This window comes from Phyllostomus hastatus, unplaced genomic scaffold (genome assembly GCF_019186645.2).
Source record: "Phyllostomus hastatus isolate PE091 unplaced genomic scaffold, TTU_PhHast_1.1 phas_scaffold_46, whole genome shotgun sequence".
Classification (NCBI taxonomy): domain Eukaryota; kingdom Metazoa; phylum Chordata; class Mammalia; order Chiroptera; family Phyllostomidae; genus Phyllostomus; species Phyllostomus hastatus.
The window spans coordinates 19,224,225-19,244,494 of record NW_025334032.1 but is presented as its reverse complement, the minus strand read 5'-3'; the positions used below and the strand labels follow the sequence as shown (position 1 = coordinate 19,244,494).

Sequence of the window (20,270 nt, the reverse complement as noted above, 5' to 3'; positions counted from 1 at the left end):
TCACTTACTTCAGTTTTCTGCAAACATGCCCCAAGTTGTTCAACAAAGGCTCCCACTTGTCCACAGTTACCTGAAACACAGCGACAGCACACCCGCGGGTCTCAGGAGTCGCTCCAGCCCGGCCTGTGTGCACTGCATTACTGCACACACCTGTGCAGGTGGGCCTCTCCCAGTGCTCGTGAGGCACTAAGCAGGAGTACTTGGTTTTCCCATCTTTGTTTACTGCTAATGAGACTTCCTGAGGGCGTTATTTTATCAGCACAATTTTATCAAAGAGCTCACCTATGTTGAAGTTCAAATTCTGTATCTCTGGCCCAGAGCTGTCATTCTACCTACTAAACACTTCTGTTTAGAAATCTCACAAGCACTTCAAATTGAACATGTCTGAGGCTAAACTCCTATCTTCCCTCTCCTGCCATCCCAGCCCCCTCACCTCACCGCCACTTGAGTGCCCTGTCATCAGTACATGGCACCCACATCACCCCTGATGCCTCCAGGATCACCGAGGCCTACTTATCAGCTTCCCAGGTAAAATTACAACCGCCCATTGACAGTCTCTTCACGGCCCCGATCAGACAAGCCTGACCATGCTGACCTTCTGAAGCCTTTTGTTGCCCACTCCCTCAGGGTAAGGTGCAGGCTTTAACATCACCTTCAAGGCCCTTAAAAGCTCCTGTCCCATTTCTTGACATTCTCTGTGAACTCGAAACCCAAGCTGTACTGAATTAGCTCCAACTTTGTACACACCATCCCCAAGAGCTAAGATATCCTTTTTCCCTCACTTCTGCATGGCTAGCATCAACCATCCCTTAGGACTGAGGCACATGATGCTGCATCCAGGCCTTCCCAAACCATTCCCGAGTCTGGGTTAACGGCCCCTCTATGTGGGTTCCTTTCTTCCTCAATCACAGCCCCTTTTGTAAACTGTATTATTGCCAATTTACTTATCGGCATTCCTCAATAGATGTGAGGGCAGGAAATATCAAACCAATCCCTTGCTGCCTCCCAATGCCTAGCTCAGAGCTCAGGGCACAGTCGACATGCATTCGGTAGTTCCTAACTAACTGAATAAACAGACCTGAACCACACTAACTCTCCTGAGCCTGGGTCCGGGAGGCACAGCCCATGTGAATGAAACAAACCCTTTGTGATTTTAGGCATGACTGCTTTCCTGTGGCTATTTTGACAGTTTCTGTAGATGATAACTGAAGTCAAACAGTGTTTTCCCCTTTTCACATAACTTTTTAAAGGACATTCTGACAGTTTAATAGTATTGTGCTTTTATACTTAAAAATACTTTTAAATTTAAAATACTTTAAATTTCTCTAAGCCTCCTGAAGCACCTTCTGATCATCAAAGAATAGTTTCAATTGTAAGTGTCATTTTATGACAGTGCATCTCAAACTTTTCTATGCATGAGAATCGCCTGGGGATCTTGCTAAAACTGCAGATACTGATTCAGTAAGTCTGAGATTCTGCACTTCTAAAGAGCTCCCAGGTATTGCTGATGCGACTGGTCCAGTCTGAGTAGCAAGGTCCTACGGTAAACTGGCAAGGTGCTAAGTGGCAACCCTATATTAACAAAGACGTGTATTATCCAGACCATCCAAGACTGAGCTGTGACAGAACCTGTTTATATACATACATGTGCAAACACACAAAAATACAGTGCTTTTAACTTCACATGACAAATATAAAGACCAAAATAAACAAAGCTGTGTCTATGGGGACAGGAAGTCCAAGGGAGTTGTATCTGTCTCAGTAAGGAGGAACTACAGCCAAAGAAAAGGTAGTCTGTGAGCAAGGATGCTCGAACAGAAACAGAATGTAAGTGGTAAGTAACAATCACAACAGAATAAACCCAAATAGGTATAAATAAAAAAGAGCTAGGAACCAGAAGTGTTGCTATAGAAACATACAAATCCCTTACCTATAGAAGTTTACAATATCTATTACTTACTATTTAAAATAACATAGTGTATATACATCCATGCTAGCTGCAAGTTTAATTCATGAGTACAAATTCGTGGGGTACATCTTTCATATGATAAAACCTAGCAAATTTTTCAAACACTGTACAGTTTAAATATTTACTAAGTACAAGGTAAAAAAAAAAAGCAGTAATAGGCTGGAATTTGAATGACTCCTAGCCCTGTTTCAGCAAAAAAGGTATCAGCTACTACACCTGCCCATTAATCCAAGATGAGGCTTTGTGGGTGCTGAAGAAGGACAGACTATGTTCCATGCTACAGTGCCCACCAGGTCCCACTAACCATCACTCATCCCCGTGTCAAACAGTCATCAAATACATTCTGGTGACTCCCAATATCAAGACTATAGCTTCTTAAGAAGCAAAGAGCCAACATCTGCTTTCCTCTCAATTAGACACAAACTCATTTTGTACCATGTAGTGAAACAGTTAAGTGGCTGACAATTGTTACGATAAACATCAGGTTACTATTTTCGAGGCAAGACAGTCTGTATTATTTCCCTCACTCAACAGTAAACATACTTAGGAGTATGTGTGTGTATGTGTGTATTTATAGATATTACATAAAATACCTCATTCCCAATTGCTTTAATTTTTTCCAAAGCATCAAGAAACCATTTTTCTGCTGTTTTCCATCTAAAACAGAAGGAAAAAAGATGGCAGGTTAATCAAGTTAGCAACTATAAACATTTTAAGAAAAATCCGAGTATCTGCTTCCAGTGACATGAAAATGAAGTGAGGTAAACCTCTGAAAATAGTGCATTACAATTCAACTTTAAGTCGGATGATAAATGATTAGTGCTGGGCATTACGGTCACAGGAGTTGAAGATGCTGGGAGACACAGTCAACTCTGACCGTTCTCAGAAACTGTGTTGTAACCTCACGGTGTACACCACTTCGGTGCGCACTGAACCTCGGCTCCCAGGGGAAACACAGGGCTTAGGTTCCCATAAACCCCGGCTCACATTTTCTCCACCAACTGTTCATCCTACAATCTGTTTTATCTAAACTTGTGTCTAATGACGCCTAAGTTGACATATATTGTTGATTCATTAACACTGAACTCAAGGGATTAAAACTCATGCCTTAACAAAGTTTATCTAACAAACGTATTTTCCCCAAGGCACAACACAGCCTTCTTGTGCTTAGGAACACTAGACAGCATTTCGGCTCTGCACCTGGGGACCCTTTGTCAACAGTGAAATCGTCAATAAGAACACATTTACAGTAGGAGCGTGCAAATAAAAGGGCAGAACGTCATCTGTTTGACCTGAGCTGGGACACCTGCACATGGGAAAGCACCCTGATTGACTTTGGGGTTAAAAATAACTTGACTGTGTATCAGATTATTACTACATGTTATTTTAAAAGCTCCAAACTTTCTTTCATGAATACTAGTTAATCCAGTTTTCCGACTACACACACCACTACAGTAGTACTAACACACCACTACAGTAGTACTAACTCACTGCATTAACTTCCTGTACAATTTAGCACAAAGGGCTATCGATACTTTTCTCTTTGACTATGACAATGAATTACTTATTCTACAAATATCCAAGATTACAGTAATACCTCAATTGACTAAGAAATTCAGAGTAAGCCATTCTAATTAGTTTAATTTTTGGATTAACTGGTAACTAAACAGAAAACATTTTCATTTCAAAACTGTGGAAAACTTTCCTCAAACGCATGAATCCAACTCCTAATCAACAAGGAGACAGGGGACTGAGGATTCTGCAGTCCCCCGGGCCATGCTGTGAGGTTCAGTGACTTGACAGGGTTAGCTACGACTGTCCAGTCTTGGAACTTAAGAGCCTGTGACAGCTCACACCAAAGGGGACCAAAGCCCAAGGCTGAGCATTTTTAAAGAAAGCCAAGATAACCCTTTCTATTTTTTTTCACTGTCCACCTCCTCCTCCTAAAAGAGTACACATTTAAAAATAAAAACCCACCGAAGAGTCATTCTGATCCCATTCTAAAACTCGAGGTTGTATTCTGTTCATACAAAGGAAACAGAAGGGCCCCTCAGTACTTACTCTCCATTCTGAAATGCAACCACACCAACTTCATGCATAACGAAAGGATCTTCAGGGGCAATGCTCAGGGCCTGGCCAAAGAATCTTTCAGCCAATTTTGAGTTATTGGTCAATCCATATTCTAATCCAATATACAGCATTGGCAAATGACACCTATAAATATTGAAAAATTTCACATATTCAATACAAAAATATTTATAATTCAGTAGAAATTAATTTTTGACCTTAAATCCTGTCTGCAGATTAATTTAAACATAGCCAAAAAACCAGAGCATTTAGTTTTCTTTCTAAAGCTTTATATACTTATATTTAATGAATGTCAAATGAGCTTTGGCATATTGGACAACCCTCCAACCAGCTGAGCTATCCAGCCAGGGCCATGAAGAACTGCTCTGGAAGTATTTCCCTGCAGGAACTTCTGAAATGGCAGAGTAAAACCCACTCCTCCATGAAAGCAATTAAGAACATTACCAAAAATTATCAAAATAAACTTGTTCAGAACTTCAGAAGTTAACCAAAGACTAACAACAAAGTGAGGAGCGTTTACTCTAGAAAAACAGTGGAGTCCCAGCAAGAAGAACAGATTTAAGGATGTTTTAACTTATCCCATTCCCATCTCCCATGTCCCGGCTCCACACTGGCCTGAAAAATCAGCAGCCCCAGATCTTAAGATGGCCGAGGAATAAGGGAAAACTCCACTAACCCCCTCCCAGAACCAAACTGGAATTACAAGTAAATTAAAGAAAAGTTTGCCCTGGCTGGTGTGGCTCAGTGGATTGAGCGCTGGCCTGCGAACTAAAGAGTCACTGGTTCAACTCCCAGTCAGGGCACATGCCTGGGTTGCAGGCCAGGTCCCCAATGGGGGATGTGCGAGAGGCAACCACACATTAATGTTTCTCTCCCTTTCATTCTCCCTCCCTTCCTCTCTCTCTAAAAATAAATAAATAAACTCTTAAAAAAAAAAGAAAGAAAGAAAAGTCATGACCAACTAAACACTGGCTGGAGAGAAGAAGCAGCCTTATAACCAAGAACAGATAGAAGAAATCTCATCACCACAAAGAGACTGGCAGGGAGTGGGGAGGAGGTGCAAGAAGACTGGCTGGGCTCCACAGGCAGCAGCTGAATTTCCAGAGGGATTATTCCAGGGTTCCCCCTGACAAGTGTGGGATATAAACCCCAAGCTGGCCTCCCCAGCCCACAGTACCAGAGCCAGAAAGCCATTGATTTTTGCGGTCAGATCCCGACCACAAAAATCACTACACCAGCTTCTTTCTCCCTAAACTTCCCTAGTTATTTTATAACCATAAGCTAGTAACAAGATACAAGGTATTTTTCTTTAGTTTACCAAGAATATGACAGTGGCAGTAAAATTTCACTTTGTTAGTAAAAACAAAAAACAAAAAACAAAAAACAAAACCCCTTCCGTGGAGCTGAGCCCATTCGCGCCGCCATACCCTTTCATCAGCTGAGCCGCTGTGAAGTAGGCGGCCATCGCCTGGTCGTGCTCACTCTCCACCGCAAACGAGTGCCCGTATGCAATCCACGCGGGCCCGTAGGTCTTCTCCAGCGTCGTAGCTTTACTAAAATGAGATGTTTCATTCAATTAATGTATGTCATCTTAAAGTGTTAGTTTTAGGTAAGCTGATGGTTTCAAACACATTAAAATTAAATAAATGAGCTGTCAATATATCAGACACTAATGTAACATCTGTGTTCATTCATTTGAAATAAAAATAATATTTAACGGTACAAGTAAAAGGTTAAGAAATTTTAGGAGAGCTTCACAACTTTTAGGTACTATAGTTGAACCCATTAGCATTCTGTATAGAATTAACAAATTTTACTTAATCCAGGAGTGTACTTTACAACTTAGGTAAATGGTGGGAGCTGCAACCATTTAGGGCCTGTTTTATGCCAGGCACCATGTTAGATGACTTATGTGCATCATCTAATCCTTACTATTTATATTTTAAAGATAAGTATACTGAGGCTGGAAAGACTGAATCCTACACAAGGTGGCAGGCGATTCCCGCTGGTCCCATGAACGGGGCTACACAGGCTGAAACAGCCAGTCTCCAACCAGTGGCCCCTGGTGACCCACAACAGGAAATAAAGCAAACACCACAAAACATGGAAAATGTAAAGGGTAAGATTCAGACTTCCTAGAATTTTATTTTCTAAGTTTTCTTTCACCCAAACGTTCCCTGTTTCACCTGGAGTCCGTCAGCAAATAAGCATACTAACTCAAAAAAGCATGGCTCAGAAACAGTTCCAGAGCACACACCATCTCCTCACTCCGGGAAAAAGTTCCAGCGAGGTTTTGTGAGACACTTAACACAACTAACCAGACACTCTCCCTGTTTGCTTCCCAGGACAGGATCCTTTTATGTCATCTTATCCATTTTCCTAACAATCCCGGGATACAAATATTATGTAATTCCCATTTTTAGAAAAAATTATAGAGAAATTAACTTTGCCAAGAGATTATGGCTAGTCCAAGCAAGCAGCAGAGCCTGGATTAGAATTCAAGTCTGTGTTCAAAGTTTACGCACTTCCCCTAGATCCAATTTTATATTTTGCTCATGTGCAGTAAATCACAAGTATCATTATATTTTAAATCTTTAGTAATTAATTTTTCACATATAGACATTTTCCTGTACTTGCATAATTGAATAATACTTGATTGGGCTGCAACGAATTCCTTAAACTGAAACCACAGCAGGTCCTTGTATAAGTCAGTCCACTATGCCAAGAATTCTGTTTTACAGTCCCATTTAATGACCCTAATCTCACTTAAGTCATCTTCTTAACAAAAGAAATTCTAAAAGTAAATGGTTAATAGCATCTCTGTAAATAAAAGACAGAACCTTTCAAACTACTTTATATTGTTCTCTATTCTGTTGTATTTCTCATTTATAAATAAAAACTTAAATATAACTTCCTCGAGAACAAGGTCTATACCACTGATATACTTTTCTCTCCCTCATGACATCTTATAAAGAGCAAGGTGTGTAACTGATACCACTGAACTGAATCTGCCGAATAAAACATCTGTTCTTTTACACTTCTTTTAAAAAACTTACTATTTATTGCATTAAAGCAGATGAGCAAGAAATCTCTTCCTACCAGTTCACTAGAGAGTGAGGAATACAATAAATTCATACCTGAGATATCTTCTGGCATGTTCATTCTTATGGCCAACCATGAGATAATAGCATCCTACTGCAAACCAAGACACCTACAAAGTTCAAAATTTACCATGACCAAAGATCTGAACTTTGAGTTAAAAATACCTAACAAATTAGGTTAGTGGACAGACATGGTGTTCCATCCTACATTCTAGTTCAAGTACAAATTTTCTCTGAGACAGGCTGTCTAGTAAGGAATGAAAAGAACCAAATCTCCACAGCATTTCCTCAAGATGCCTTCAATCACTTCGCTACAGCACTGAATGTAAGACAAGGCTCCTGAACACATCCTATCTCAGATGCAGCCTGAGCCCTGGCCTCCCACCTGCACTGTGAGTCTTCCCTGGCCCGACCCCAATTCTCCCGGGTTCTACGTCACTAGATGACATCTCTTGCATGTTTTACCTCTTTGTAATTATTTTCACACTGGTCTAGGGTCCAGATTCTCACCTGAGACTCAGACCCTGATTCCTGACTCTTGTCCTTTTTAAGGACACAGTTCCTGATTCCATTTTCAACTTCCAGATCTTAGTTCTGATCCATGGCCGTTTAGAAGAATCAGTGCACAATCCAGTAAATTACCTTATGTATGCACTGTGAGAAAGCCACCAAGCAATTATTAGCATTACTTATAACAGGTGGGAATGTGACTTTGACTTTCAGTATTTTATTTTTCTGTATGTTAAGTATTTTTAATAATAAACATATACAATTTCTATAATCAGAAAAAGATGAAGATTTTTAAGTTATGTTTCGAGTACACTAAAAAATACCTTCATGAACTGAGAAAGTTAATGTTGCTTCTAATTATCATAAGCACTAGGAGATTCTGCTCCAACACCCTAAAATAAAACATATTTGCTTAATCTTAAATATAAGCTACTTTCTAAATACTAATTAAGCATTTTCTTTAAGTTCAAGTGAGAAGAAAAAAACACTTTAAGAAAAAAAGCTTGTATTTACTTACAGGGTTGCTAGGGTATAAATCCACCAATTTATGAGAAAGATAGAAAAGCTCTACATTAGAAAAAAAAGAATAAAATTATTCACATCAAATGAATTTTAAGGTTATCACTTTCCCCCAGTTATAACTCTTCACAATCATATAAATCATGTTCTCACAGCAATGACTGCATTCTTTCCTTTCTTTCTAGATACAAAATTCACTTACCTGATGAAATACAGAAACTCCAAGGGGCAGATACTATGGCTGTATCATTCAAGTCACCCCCAACCAATTCCTCACGCACCGTGCATCCCATGGTGGGCACTGAGCATTTGCTGAGTGACTGGAGACGAAGCACTTCATGCTCCTTAAGAGATTATTTCAAAGCACCTCACCTATCTTAAAAACTCCTGTCTCTTACTCCAGGGGCCTATATGGACCATGATAATCACCCACAACCCATGTGGGCGACCACGCTCTCAAGTTTATCCAAACAGCCAGATGATTTCCTCAAGTAATGTGTGAGTCCTGGGCATGTGACGATGATGGGTCCTACGTACAGGCCTGAGTCCACTAGACTGGGGCAGCTGGGAGTCTGAATCTCCTACAAGCTGCCTGGAGACGTGATGCTATGGGTCACGGGCCACACTTGGGCCAGCAGAGATTCGCAGCTGGGGTAGTGGCAGGCTTTTCTTCCATTTAACAGAACTCATTACACAGTTTAAAAGGTTTAAGGGCAAATACAGTCCAAACACAACTAAATGTTTCTAAAATGTTAAAGTATAGAAAACCTGAGCAAAAAAAGTCTGCCCCCTTCCAATTTCTAAGAAGTTACAGACTCTTGTCGTATCAGTTTGCTTAAGGATTTCACAGAAAGAGAGAAAAAAGGCAAAACTGCCATCCAACTCTTCGACCACAAATTACATTTGAGACAAGGAAGCAGTGATGAAGAAATAGTGTGTTGCTGAGATAACAGAACAGACCACTGGTCTCTCTGGTAAGCATTTCTTCCCCTAGCTGTTACTTTTATTGTAGAACTTCATTACGTTGTTACCTACAATCTCAATTATCCAGGACTTGTGAGACAAAATTTCAAGTTAACAGAAAAATTCTTACCGTTTGCTTTATTCAGCTCCACAAGTGTCCCTATGTGCACAGGTAAGCAATTTGCATGGAAAGGATCTTTTTCCATTACTCTGAAAGTTAAAGCAACACATCACTACCCCAGAGTCAGCACATACCAGCGCTCACTACAGTGAGCCGTGTTTAAGTAGTCATTACAGCACTGTGTACAACCCTGTTGGTTATAATGCTTGTTTTACTCTCTCAATACCACTGCCTTCAGGTTGGTTCAGTCAAGGCCATGATTAGGTTATAAATAAAAGGAAAATTCTGGTTTATTTAGAAGGAATAAAAACAAACATTGTGGGGGTAGGAGGGTATATGGGGGATAAATGGTAATAAAAAATACAATAAAAAATTTTTTAAAATCTCACTGATTTACTTTAAATCAATAGAACCGTAACATAAAATTAGTCCAATTATTTAGAAGAATCAAAAAAAATGTGAAATATAAAACAGATCACAAATACTTATCAATTAAAATTTTTCTGAATTCAAGGATTTAAGCAACCCTAAAAACCCATTAAAAATAGTATACGTAATTCAGTTAAAGGACAAGTTTGAGCTGTGTACCCTGGAAATTTGGTGTGGGGCAAGATGGCTTGGCTAGTCAGTGACTAAGCATCATTATCTACAGGATTTTACTAGTTTCTAACAAAGAAGGAGTTTTATAAAACTGTGTGCCATAATAGTATTTTCTTTCTGTTTGTTTGTTTGGCTCAAGGTTTTTTTTTTTTTTTTTTTTAATCTTTTTTAAATTAAATACTTTTGAATTTTATTGTTGCTCAAGTAGAGTTTTCTGCCCCCCCACCCCTCTCCCAGAATGGTGTTTTCAAACTTGCAAATTATCAAAGACTGAAATGAGACATGTATACCCCCAAGTTAATGGAAAGTCCTACAGATGTGTATAAACCGGTGTCTCTAAATGCTCTTTTAAAACAGTGCCCCCTTTGTTACTTTGCAAAGTAGTAAGGGCAACTTAAATTAGCATCAATTTCTAGATTACTCAGAAATCATGTCCCAAGCATTTCTTAGGTAAAATGGACTGAACTCTTATGTTCCTACATAAAAATGAGCGATATACTTACACAGAAGTAAGCTTGTAGCACATTTTAAAATCACAGTTATAATAATGTCTTTCAGCTAAAGATACAACCACATCCAGATTCTCTTGTAAACCATCTACAGACTCGGGGATGACCGTTTCACTTGGTTTATTATACTGAAATAGAAGAAAGTAAACATAAACTCAGTGAGCTACACCAAATTAAAAGGCAGGCTCCATCTGACCCATGTGGTTAAAAGATTTACATAAGGACATTGTGTGAGCCTCTAGAAACATTTTTAACCTCAAGACTCATCAGTATACTCTCAATGAACTTAATTTAATTCTCTTCTCAATTTTACCACAGAATTCCACAGTAGGATGTATTTTACAAAGTAGAAGTTCAGGACACATAAGACAAAGATCCTCATTTTCATGCAACATCATTCAATTTATCGCATAGTTCAGTATTTTAGTGTAAGTAGTCCCTGGGAGGAAGGCAGGTATTTTTAGAAGCTTTTTAAGAAATCATATATATTTTTTCTTTTCTAAATTTGTATTTAATGATTTTAGAGAGAAGAAGGGAGAAGACAGAGAAACACCGATCTGTTGCTCCACTCATTTTATGCATTCACTGGTTGCTTCTTCTATGTGCCCTGGCTGGGGATCAAACCAGCAACTTCAGCATGTCAGACAACGCTCCAACCAACTGAGCTACCCAGCCAGGGCCGCATCATATGTTTTAAATAATATAAATCTACTCTTGCAAAAGTGCTAAATTAATAAAAATTAATTTCTAAAAATTTAACTAGTAAAAGAACAGAGGCCAAATTGAGTGAAACAAGATACTTACATAATGCAAATACTGTGTTTTATTTACCTTTTTTAATTTGTTCTCAAATAGAAAACGTAGTAACTCTTGTTCTTCAGTACAAAGCTTGCTAAGAGGTAGTGATTCAAGAAGTTCTTTTTCTTAAAAACATTGAGAAAAAAAAGAATGTCCTCACAATACTGATGGAAGAAAAAACATTAGCAATGAAAAACATTCTTCTATAGCTCTTGGCCTAAGTAAATCAAACCCAAAGGAGAAAATGACAAGATCAAAATGCACCAGAGAAAGGGAAGACAGTGGTTGCAGGCCCAGCGATGAGAACTCCCTGGAGGGCCCTGCCAGGAAGCCTCCCGGGTGACTCTGACCGATGACCCACCACGTTGACAGCCCACCAAGCCAGCTTCCCACCCTCAGCACTTCAGCACTTTGTGAGAGTAATCCTCTGCCGTGTTGGCTATCCTGTGCACCACAGGCATTTAGCAGGATCTCTGGCCTCTACCTACGAGCAATCAGTAGCAACCTCCAACCCTCCCACCCTGTCCCCAGTTACACCAATCAAAAATGTCTACAGGTACTGCTCAATGTCTCCTGGGAGGCAAAATCACCCTGAGAATGACTGCGCTAGGCTAAAATATGTTGGAAACCCATTAAAATAACATCTGCATGTTCGGTTTCTCTTGTTTATCCACCTCACATTGCTGCTGACGCCTTCGGTCAATGGTTCTCAGCTGTTTTTTGTACCTTAGGATCATGTGGAAGCTTTAAACCACGCCAGAGTCTCCCCACCGGAGACTCTGATTCAACCAGTCTGGAGTTGGGACCTGCACACTGATGTCTTTAAAGTTCCTTGGGGATTTAATGTGCAGTCTGGTAGAGAGCCATGTAATCAGATATTCGAATCTTGGTTTACAAGACCTCAAATCACTTCTCAAAAACATGGCCCCATCACATCACAATCCCGAGATTCTGCCCGCAGTGGGCACTGCACAATACTGTATTCTGTACTGCACTTCATATTTGAAGTTAAGGAAGTTAATAAGTCTATTAAATCTAAATCTGTACAGAGCCTGCTCTTGATTCTACAGATTTCACAGGAAAAAAATAAAAATAAAAAAAGAGTATCAATTGTGCTAAATATAAAAACACCTGAGTTTCCAAACCTTCTTGGGCTGTCAACATGTGGTGTGACGTCAAAAGATCAAACGCTTCGAAACAGTAGACGTCGAGCTTCAAAGCTTCTTTATAGCTGTAGGTAGCTAGGGTTCGGTTATCTAGAGCATCATAGATTTTCCCTCGTAAAAGACAAATAGAACTCTTTATCTGTTGGAAAAATACGATGAGTCACATACTAAGTCAATATATTTTTGATAAACTTTATTTATCAAAAATTTTATACAATCTGAAGGCTGAGACCTTTTTACATCTAAAAGGATTTTCCCACCCCACTGTCCGACACAGTATAAACAGAAACACGAGGGCAAATAAGGCTCCTCTAACCTATGGTCGCTAGGCCCTCCTCACTTCCACAAATCCCTGTCATGTACACGCCACTGCTACTTCCTTCATTACCTGCTGTGTCTCAAACAGGGTAATGATTTAGGGACACCAACAACACAAATATAGTACATCAAACTGTAGTACAATTTGATGGGTGGATCTCATCGAAAGGATCTGGCAGCAATGTAGTCCGGTGGTTAGGAGCATGACTTTCTGGAACTGGACAGACCTGAGTACAAATCCCAGTTCCCACACATACTAGTGACCTTAGACAAGTGATATCACCTCTCTTGGCCTTGGTTTCCTTTTCTCATTAACTTACAGGGCTCTGTGAGGAGCAGAGGTAACACTCTCTGTGGAGCTAGCACATGGTAAGGTGCTATTCCCTCACTATTATCATTAACAAGAGAAAGCAGAAATCTGATTGATGTTCCAAGATCTGAACCTCAGGAAACACAAAACTGAGCGTAATGATGATCCTAAAAGGGGAAAAAGCTAAAACTGGCAAAGGGATGAAGAAGATTCATCATAACACCAAAACTTAAAAAACTACTGGAGGATCTTATGAAAGAACTATAGACCTACGCAGTATCTGATGAGTTATTTTTTTAAGTAATTTTATAAAATAAATAACAATAGATTACAAGTAAATCATGTATTTCTTAACAGATAAATGAATGGATAAGAGGTCCAAAAATAATACCAAGCTGTCATAAATGCATTTCTTGGCAGAAAGATGTACACTTTCTAGAACATAAACAGACAAACAGTCCAAAAACATAAGGTAAGAGAAAAAGAAAGCACCAAAAAATGTATAGTGTTTCTACATTTTTGAGATGAAAAGTAACCAAGTTTCTTAATGTCATAAAAAAAAACTAGAAAAATGGGAGAATTGATGGGCAACAGCTAAGCAGTTCCAGGTTTCTTTCTGAAGTGCAGTTAACACCGAGGCCCTAAAACTGACTGGGGTGAGGGCTGCTCCGCTCTGTGGAAACACCGAGAGCCAAGCAACTGCACACTGTAAGTGAATGAACTGCATGACATGTGGGTTATTTCTCGAGAAAGGATTTTTGTTCTAAAAATTAGAACAAAAAGAAGAGTAACAGTTCAGATTAGTAACCTGACTGCAGATGTCACTTAATATATATAATCTTTGCCAGCAAGGAATTTGCAATTTCATGCACATAAAAAGTATGCAAACTGAAACATATAAACTATCATAAATGGAAATGCCAAACCACTCTCCGTAAAGAAACAATCTAAGGTAATCAAAGTTTCTTGGGGGTAGATATAAACACTGTTGAATCACAGTAAGGATAAAAATTATTCCACCTGTGAGGAATAGTTTAAGGCATCAAATATGAGAAGGAAAATCTCAAATTAGCCTAATTCAGATTCAAGAATCTGAGAATGTAATTACAGCTTCCAACTGATAGCTCAGAAATGTCTCACAATCTTTTTGGGTTTTGGTGGGTAACTTAAGTAAGGTGGCAACCAAACTATTTTAACATGGTTATACTCAAGCAGAAGAAAATGATTTATGGTTGCTATACTGTGTGGGTAATTCCTACTGATGGTAATGAAGCATGCTCGTTACAGTATTACTTACTGAGGACTGTGACATTTCCCAGTCATTGGAGGGGTCTTTCAAGCCACTTTCATCCTTTGAGTACTTCTCAAATAATCGTTTGTTGATTGGCTCCTCCATATCAAGAATATCAAGAGCCTGCTGATGCTCTTTCGCAGCGTACTATATGGAAAACAGAAATACTGTTCATCAGCCATGACTTCTGACACTAGATATAGAGACAAATACTGCAGATTTTAGGAGCGTAATGAATATTATGCCCATTCATTACTCAAATTTAAAATGTCTAAAGCAGAATTTTCTTCATGCATGTAATGGGAGAATCAATATTTCATACCAAACAATATTTTAAAAAAGGACATTTCCTCACAAAATATTAATCTGCCAAACTCTATCGTTAGAATTCTCATACATATGTGAAGTATACGTAACACACACATAATTAAACTTTTATCAAATAAAAAGGAAACTGAGAGCACACTTACATGGCATCTAGCTGCAAGGTAGCGGCAGGACTCATACAACTAGAAAAGAAATTAATCTATTAAAATAGTTGTCAAGATAACATGCATCTTCACTCTGAAAACTGTGAGGATGAAATAAAGAAAGCTACTTTCATCATTTCTCCTTTTACTCTTGCAGAGAAAACAAGTCAGTCTCTTTAACCCACAGTCATCATACACCACTGCTTTACTAGGCACCGAGGATTCAACAAGGAGTAAGAACCTGTCCTCGAGGAGGTTAAAGCAGGGAGACACAAACACAGCACACTGTTTCTTTCACAACCATGAAAGGAAGACATGAAGAGGACTAGCCACTTAAAGAAGAAAACATCTGCAGGGGAGAAGGTAAACGAGAGTTGGTCAGTATTCCAGGAACTGAGCCTGAATAACTGCCTCAAGCCTAAAGAAATGCAAGTGACCAGCATGACAGGAGTACCTGTTCCATGTACCGATGATGGTGGGAGGTTAGAAGCAGACTGGTGAGAAATCATAAAGGACCCTGGGAGTCTATTAATGCTAATGCATCCAATTTTATACTGTAGGAAACGGGAGATCACTGAGAGGTACTGTGAGTGACGCAGTCAGATCTGTGTTTTAGGAAGACCACCCCTATGATAGTTTAAAAGATAAACTGGAAACAGAGAAGGTGGGAAGTAAGAAGTGGGAAAGATGTTACTGGAGAAAAGAGAAAAGAAAGACAAAAACAACAAAACAGATAAATTAAACGCCTGACATGTCTGAATGATAATGAGAAAGGACTATCCATAACTTCAGAGCTATTCAGAGAACAGAATTTTCGAAACTTGGTGACTAGAGGTGGAGGAAAAAACAAGGTGACTGAGATTAGGAATAGAAAACTTGAGCCCCGGCTGGTGTGGCTCAGTTGATTGAGTGCCAGCCTGAGAACCAAAGGGTCGCTGCCTGGATTCCCAGTCAGGGCACAAGCCTGGGTTGCGGGCCAGGTCCCCAGTAAGGGGCGTGCAAGAAGCTACTATACATTGATGTTTCTCTCCCTCTCTTTCTCCCACCCTTCCCCTCTCTCTCTAAAAAATAAATAAATAAATAACTTTTTATAGAAGGAAACTTGAATCCTTTTAAATAATTTTGACATAAAACATAAACCTACAATACTAATCTAATGACCGTTTTTAAAAACCTCTGAAAAACTTTAAAGTTCATATAATCACTTACTTTGTCCAGTTTTCGTGACCGAAGCGCATGAGCTGCTCTGTGATACTGTGCTGTCAGGTAAAGACATTGAGCCAACCAATAAATGTCCCGGGGTTCCTCTAGAGGGAAAAATTACATAAATGGTCAGAGGCCAAGGTAAGAGATAAAAAATTTTAAAGATAGAAAAATCAGGAAAAAGAATTAGAATTTGTCACTTACCATGAGAGAGTGAAGCTACTTTATCTGCCCAAAACAGAGCACTCTGATATTGTTGCTGTATTAAAAAAAAAGTGATGAATGCTGTTATTTCAACTTTTGAACAGATACCTAATATAATCAGAATGCTGTATAATAGGGTGACAACTCAGTACAATAATTTTTTTACATGTAGTAGGGGGTCTATCAATCAAATCTTTATTTTATATCTCAAAATAAGTGAGTTTTAATTCAAGGGTACAATTTTTAAAAAATGATTGCAAGATCATTGACATAAATAGTTGAAAAATGTAGTTAAAAAATAAACATACGGTACAAAATGTATCAGCAGGTACTGGCACAGAAACAGAGATATAGATCAATGGAAATAGAATACAGAATCCAGAAATAAATATTTACATGGTCAATTAACCTACAACAAAGGAGGCAAGGACACAATAGTGGTACTAGGGAAAATGAACAGTTACATGCAAAACACTGAAATTGTACCATATACAAAAATAAACTCTAAATGGATTGAAGACTTAAATGTAAGACCTAAAATCAAAATTCTTAGAAGAAAACATAGTCAATAAACTCTTTGACATCACTTAGCAATATCTTTTTGGATATGTCTTGGGCAAGGGAAACAAAAGGAAAAATAAGCAAAATAGGACTGCATCAAAATAAAGTTTTTGCACAGTGAAAGAAACCAACAAAAAGCTGACCTACTGAATGGGTGAAGATAATCACAAATGTTATTGGGTTGGCCAAAAACATTGTTTTGTTTTTTTTTTCTGTAATATGGCTCTAGTAGTACTTCATTATCTAACTTCACTTGAAACAATTTTGTTAAGATTGTATTGTGACATCTGTCATAGCAACGTGCGTTTTTTTTAAATTTACTGATTTATTTTAGAGAGGGGAAGGGAAAGGAAAAGAGAGGGAGAGAAACATCAATGTGTGGTTGCCTCTCATGCACCCACTACTGGGGACCTGGCCTGCAACCCAGGCATGTACCCTGACTGGGAATCAAACCAGCAGCCCTTTAGTTTGCAGGCCAGCACTCAATCCACTGAGCCACACTAGCCAGGACTCAATGTGCATTTTGTAAAAACTTATCAAAACTGGTGAGCTTTTGTGTAGCCATTTTAATATTGAAGGTGGAAGAAAATAAGTGAAATTTCAGCAATTATGCTTTATCATTTCAAGAAAGGTAAAAACACATGGGAAACACAAAAAAAGATTGTGCAGTGTACGGAAGTGCTGTGACTGATCGAATGTGTCAAAAGTGGTCTACAAAGTTTCAGGTGGAAGATTTCTTGCTGGATGATGTTCCACTGTGGGGTAGACCAGCTAAAGACAATGATCAAATCAAAACATTAACTGAGAACAATCAACATTATACCTATCACATGGGAGATAGCAGACATACTCAAAATATCTAAATCAATCAAGTTATTGATAAAATGAAAAATGTGTCTTACTTTGAGGAAAAAAAAACATATGGACTTTTCAGCCGACACGATACATTTGATAAGGGGTTAATATCCAGAATAATCTAAGGAATTCATACAACTTAACACCAAAAACATAAAGAACCCAATTTAAAAAATGGGCAGAGGACTTGAACACACACTGTTCCAAAGATGTCATATGGATACCCAATACACATATGAAAAGATGCTCAACATCACTAATCATCAGGGAAATGCAAATTAAAATCAAAATGAGATTATGACCCCACACCTGTCAGAATGGCTATCATCAATAAATCAACAAAGAAGTGCCCGTGAGGATGTGGAGAAGATGAGAACCCTCATGCACTGCTGGTAGGATTGCAAACTGGTGCAGTCACTATGAAAAACAGTATGGAGTTTCCTGAAAAAATTAAAAATATATGACCCGGCAATTCCACTTCTGGGTCTTTATCCAAAGAAAAACCAAAACACTAATTTAAAAAGATATATGCACCCCATGATCATTTCAGGATTACTTACAATAGCCAAAATAGGGAAGCAACCTAGTGTCCATCAGTAGATGCATATACAACGAAGATATGGGGGGAGGGCATAAGTCAGCAATAAAAAAGAATGAAATCTTGCCATTTGTGACAACATGTATGGACCCAGACGGTATGATGCTAGGTGAAATAAGTCAGACAGGCAAATATCGCATGATTTTACACACAAATGGAATCTAAAAAAATGAATAAAAACAGAAAGAGACCCATAGAGACAGAGAAGCTGACAGGTGTCAACAGAGTAAGGGGACAGGAAAAAAGTTTCAAAAACAGAAAAAAAAATGTTCCTGCAGGCATCTAAAACAGTAGATAATTTAAATCATTATTTTGCAATATCTAGTCATTAGTAATGGTTCTCAATTTTTCTACAATCTTTGCCCCAGTCCTCCTGGATGCAAACTAGGAATTCATTCTTCAGACTGGGAGGAGGAATGCTTGAGACCTGTTACAAATCAGCTCAATGCAGTAAGTGCCCCAAGGGCGGAAACCAGGCCTGTCTCATTCCTTACTGTATCCCTAGTGCCACAGAAAAAGTGCTCAGGAGGCATCTGTGCAATTGGTTTATGGGAAACCAAAATACAGCCCACCAAAGTAATGGCAACATTTGGTAGCATCATTTCACAACCAATTCCGAAAATCTCACATTCAACAAGCTTTTCTCTCCCCTCCTTGGTTTCCAATTTATTGGGAGAGCAAACATTTTACTAAAACTTAAGTGACATCAGCCTTGACCAGCGTTGGATGAGCGTGGTCCCGCAAAGCTAAGGGTCACAAGTTTGATTTCCATCAAGGCACATGCGTGGGTTTCTGCCCGACCCCAGATGGGGTGCATGTGAGAGGCAACAGATTGCTGTTTCTCTCCCTTTCTCCCTCCTTTCCCCTCTTTCTAAAAATAAAATAAAATCTTTTAAAAATTTAAGTGACATGGTAGATTAAACTGATGCTGCTGATTTTGGAGACAGTTCTTTCCTTACACACTGTTTGTTATTCATTGAAGGGCAGTGCAGGGAATACAGATGTAGTTTAAAGTACTGATGTGAGACAAGTTTGTTTCTTCACTCAAATTTGGCTAAATGAGAATTACAACTTCTCAAAAATTTTCTATTAGCTAGCTAAATTTAAAGGTCACCCTGCAACTTTCCTCCCAAAATAATTTTTTAACTTCCACTTAACAGTAAGTCTGTACTGAGCACCCACTGTGGGCCCAGGAGTTAGGTCAGCTGCAGAGCGGGACCTTAAGCACCTGTAAGCCTCACACTGCGTTTAGGTGACTTCTGTTTTCAGTGTTAACTCATCCTCCCAGCTGCAGAGAAGACTGGAGGACTGGATCCCGCCCTTCGGGTGTTTTACCCTAGAAGCCCAGGCCGGGCCAGGCCATGCACCACCAAACCCCCGAACGCAGTTATCCCCGCGGACAAGCTCGCGGCAGGATCCCCTCGCGAGTCCCAGGGCCCGCGCGTTCTTCGAGGCGGCTGCCCACCTGGTCTAGGTACTGCCGGACGCGCTTCCTCAACCGCTCCAGGTTCATGGCCAAGCGGCCGGGAGTCCGGCCGTGCGCCCTCCGCCGTCGAGACGTGTATACTCCCTTCCAGCTGCCCGCGGAACAGACCTTGACTCCAAACCCACGCTGCGAACTCCTGGAACCCAGCTGAACTACCCGTGCCGAACTGCCCGTGCCGCGCTGCAGCCGCCGGGGTTCTTCCGCTCCCGGCCGGGCCTCGCCCCGGAAGTCCTCTGCAAACGTGTCCCCCTCCGGCACCGGAAACGGGCGTCGCGCCATAGGTTCCGAGGCTCTCTCGGTGTTCTTCGGTTCCTAGGATGAGGCGGCTGGGTGGCTGGACCCTTTTTCTCTTCGGCTCGAGTTCCCTAGTGTGCGCAGCCCATTTACGTGTCCTTGCATCGTCCACTCATTAACTCGTTCTCGGCGGGGCTCGGGAACTCTGGGTCTGGGCCTGGTTCGAGTTCAGCCCCATTTACCTAGTTTTGAGTGAGTTCTTTGATTCCGAATGTCCCTCGTTTTTAACCATATGTGAAAGTAACAATACCCCTCCCAGAGGCTGTTTGTGAGGGTTAAATGAGCACACACTTCAAGCCTTGGAACAAGATGTATAAACTTTTACCATTATAATCA

General features: G+C 39.8%; 1 protein-coding gene across 4 annotated transcripts in view; it reads right to left on the bottom strand.

The window, feature by feature from the left end:
- The window catches only part of CDC16 (cell division cycle 16), a 42,978-nt gene extending 23,135 nt beyond the window's left edge, over positions 1-19,843 (bottom strand). For all 4 annotated transcript variants that reach the window (XM_045821691.1, XM_045821690.1, XM_045821692.1 and 1 more), the window contains exons 1-15: positions 19,620-19,843; positions 16,141-16,195; positions 15,943-16,040; positions 14,734-14,772; positions 14,270-14,410; positions 12,324-12,483; positions 11,212-11,303; positions 10,375-10,508; positions 9,281-9,360; positions 8,186-8,235; positions 7,195-7,268; positions 5,485-5,610; positions 4,031-4,183; positions 2,563-2,626; positions 9-70 (exon numbers count right to left, since the gene is read on the bottom strand). In XM_045821691.1, the coding sequence (XP_045677647.1) occupies positions 9-70; positions 2,563-2,626; positions 4,031-4,183; positions 5,485-5,610; positions 7,195-7,268; positions 8,186-8,235; positions 9,281-9,360; positions 10,375-10,508; positions 11,212-11,303; positions 12,324-12,483; positions 14,270-14,410; positions 14,734-14,772; positions 15,943-16,040; positions 16,141-16,195; positions 19,620-19,667 (1,376 nt within the window). In that variant the 5' untranslated portion in view covers positions 19,668-19,843. The remainder of the gene's footprint in view (positions 1-8; positions 71-2,562; positions 2,627-4,030; positions 4,184-5,484; positions 5,611-7,194; positions 7,269-8,185; positions 8,236-9,280; positions 9,361-10,374; positions 10,509-11,211; positions 11,304-12,323; positions 12,484-14,269; positions 14,411-14,733; positions 14,773-15,942; positions 16,041-16,140; positions 16,196-19,619) is intronic.
- Between the last annotated feature and the right edge of the window lie 427 nt (positions 19,844-20,270).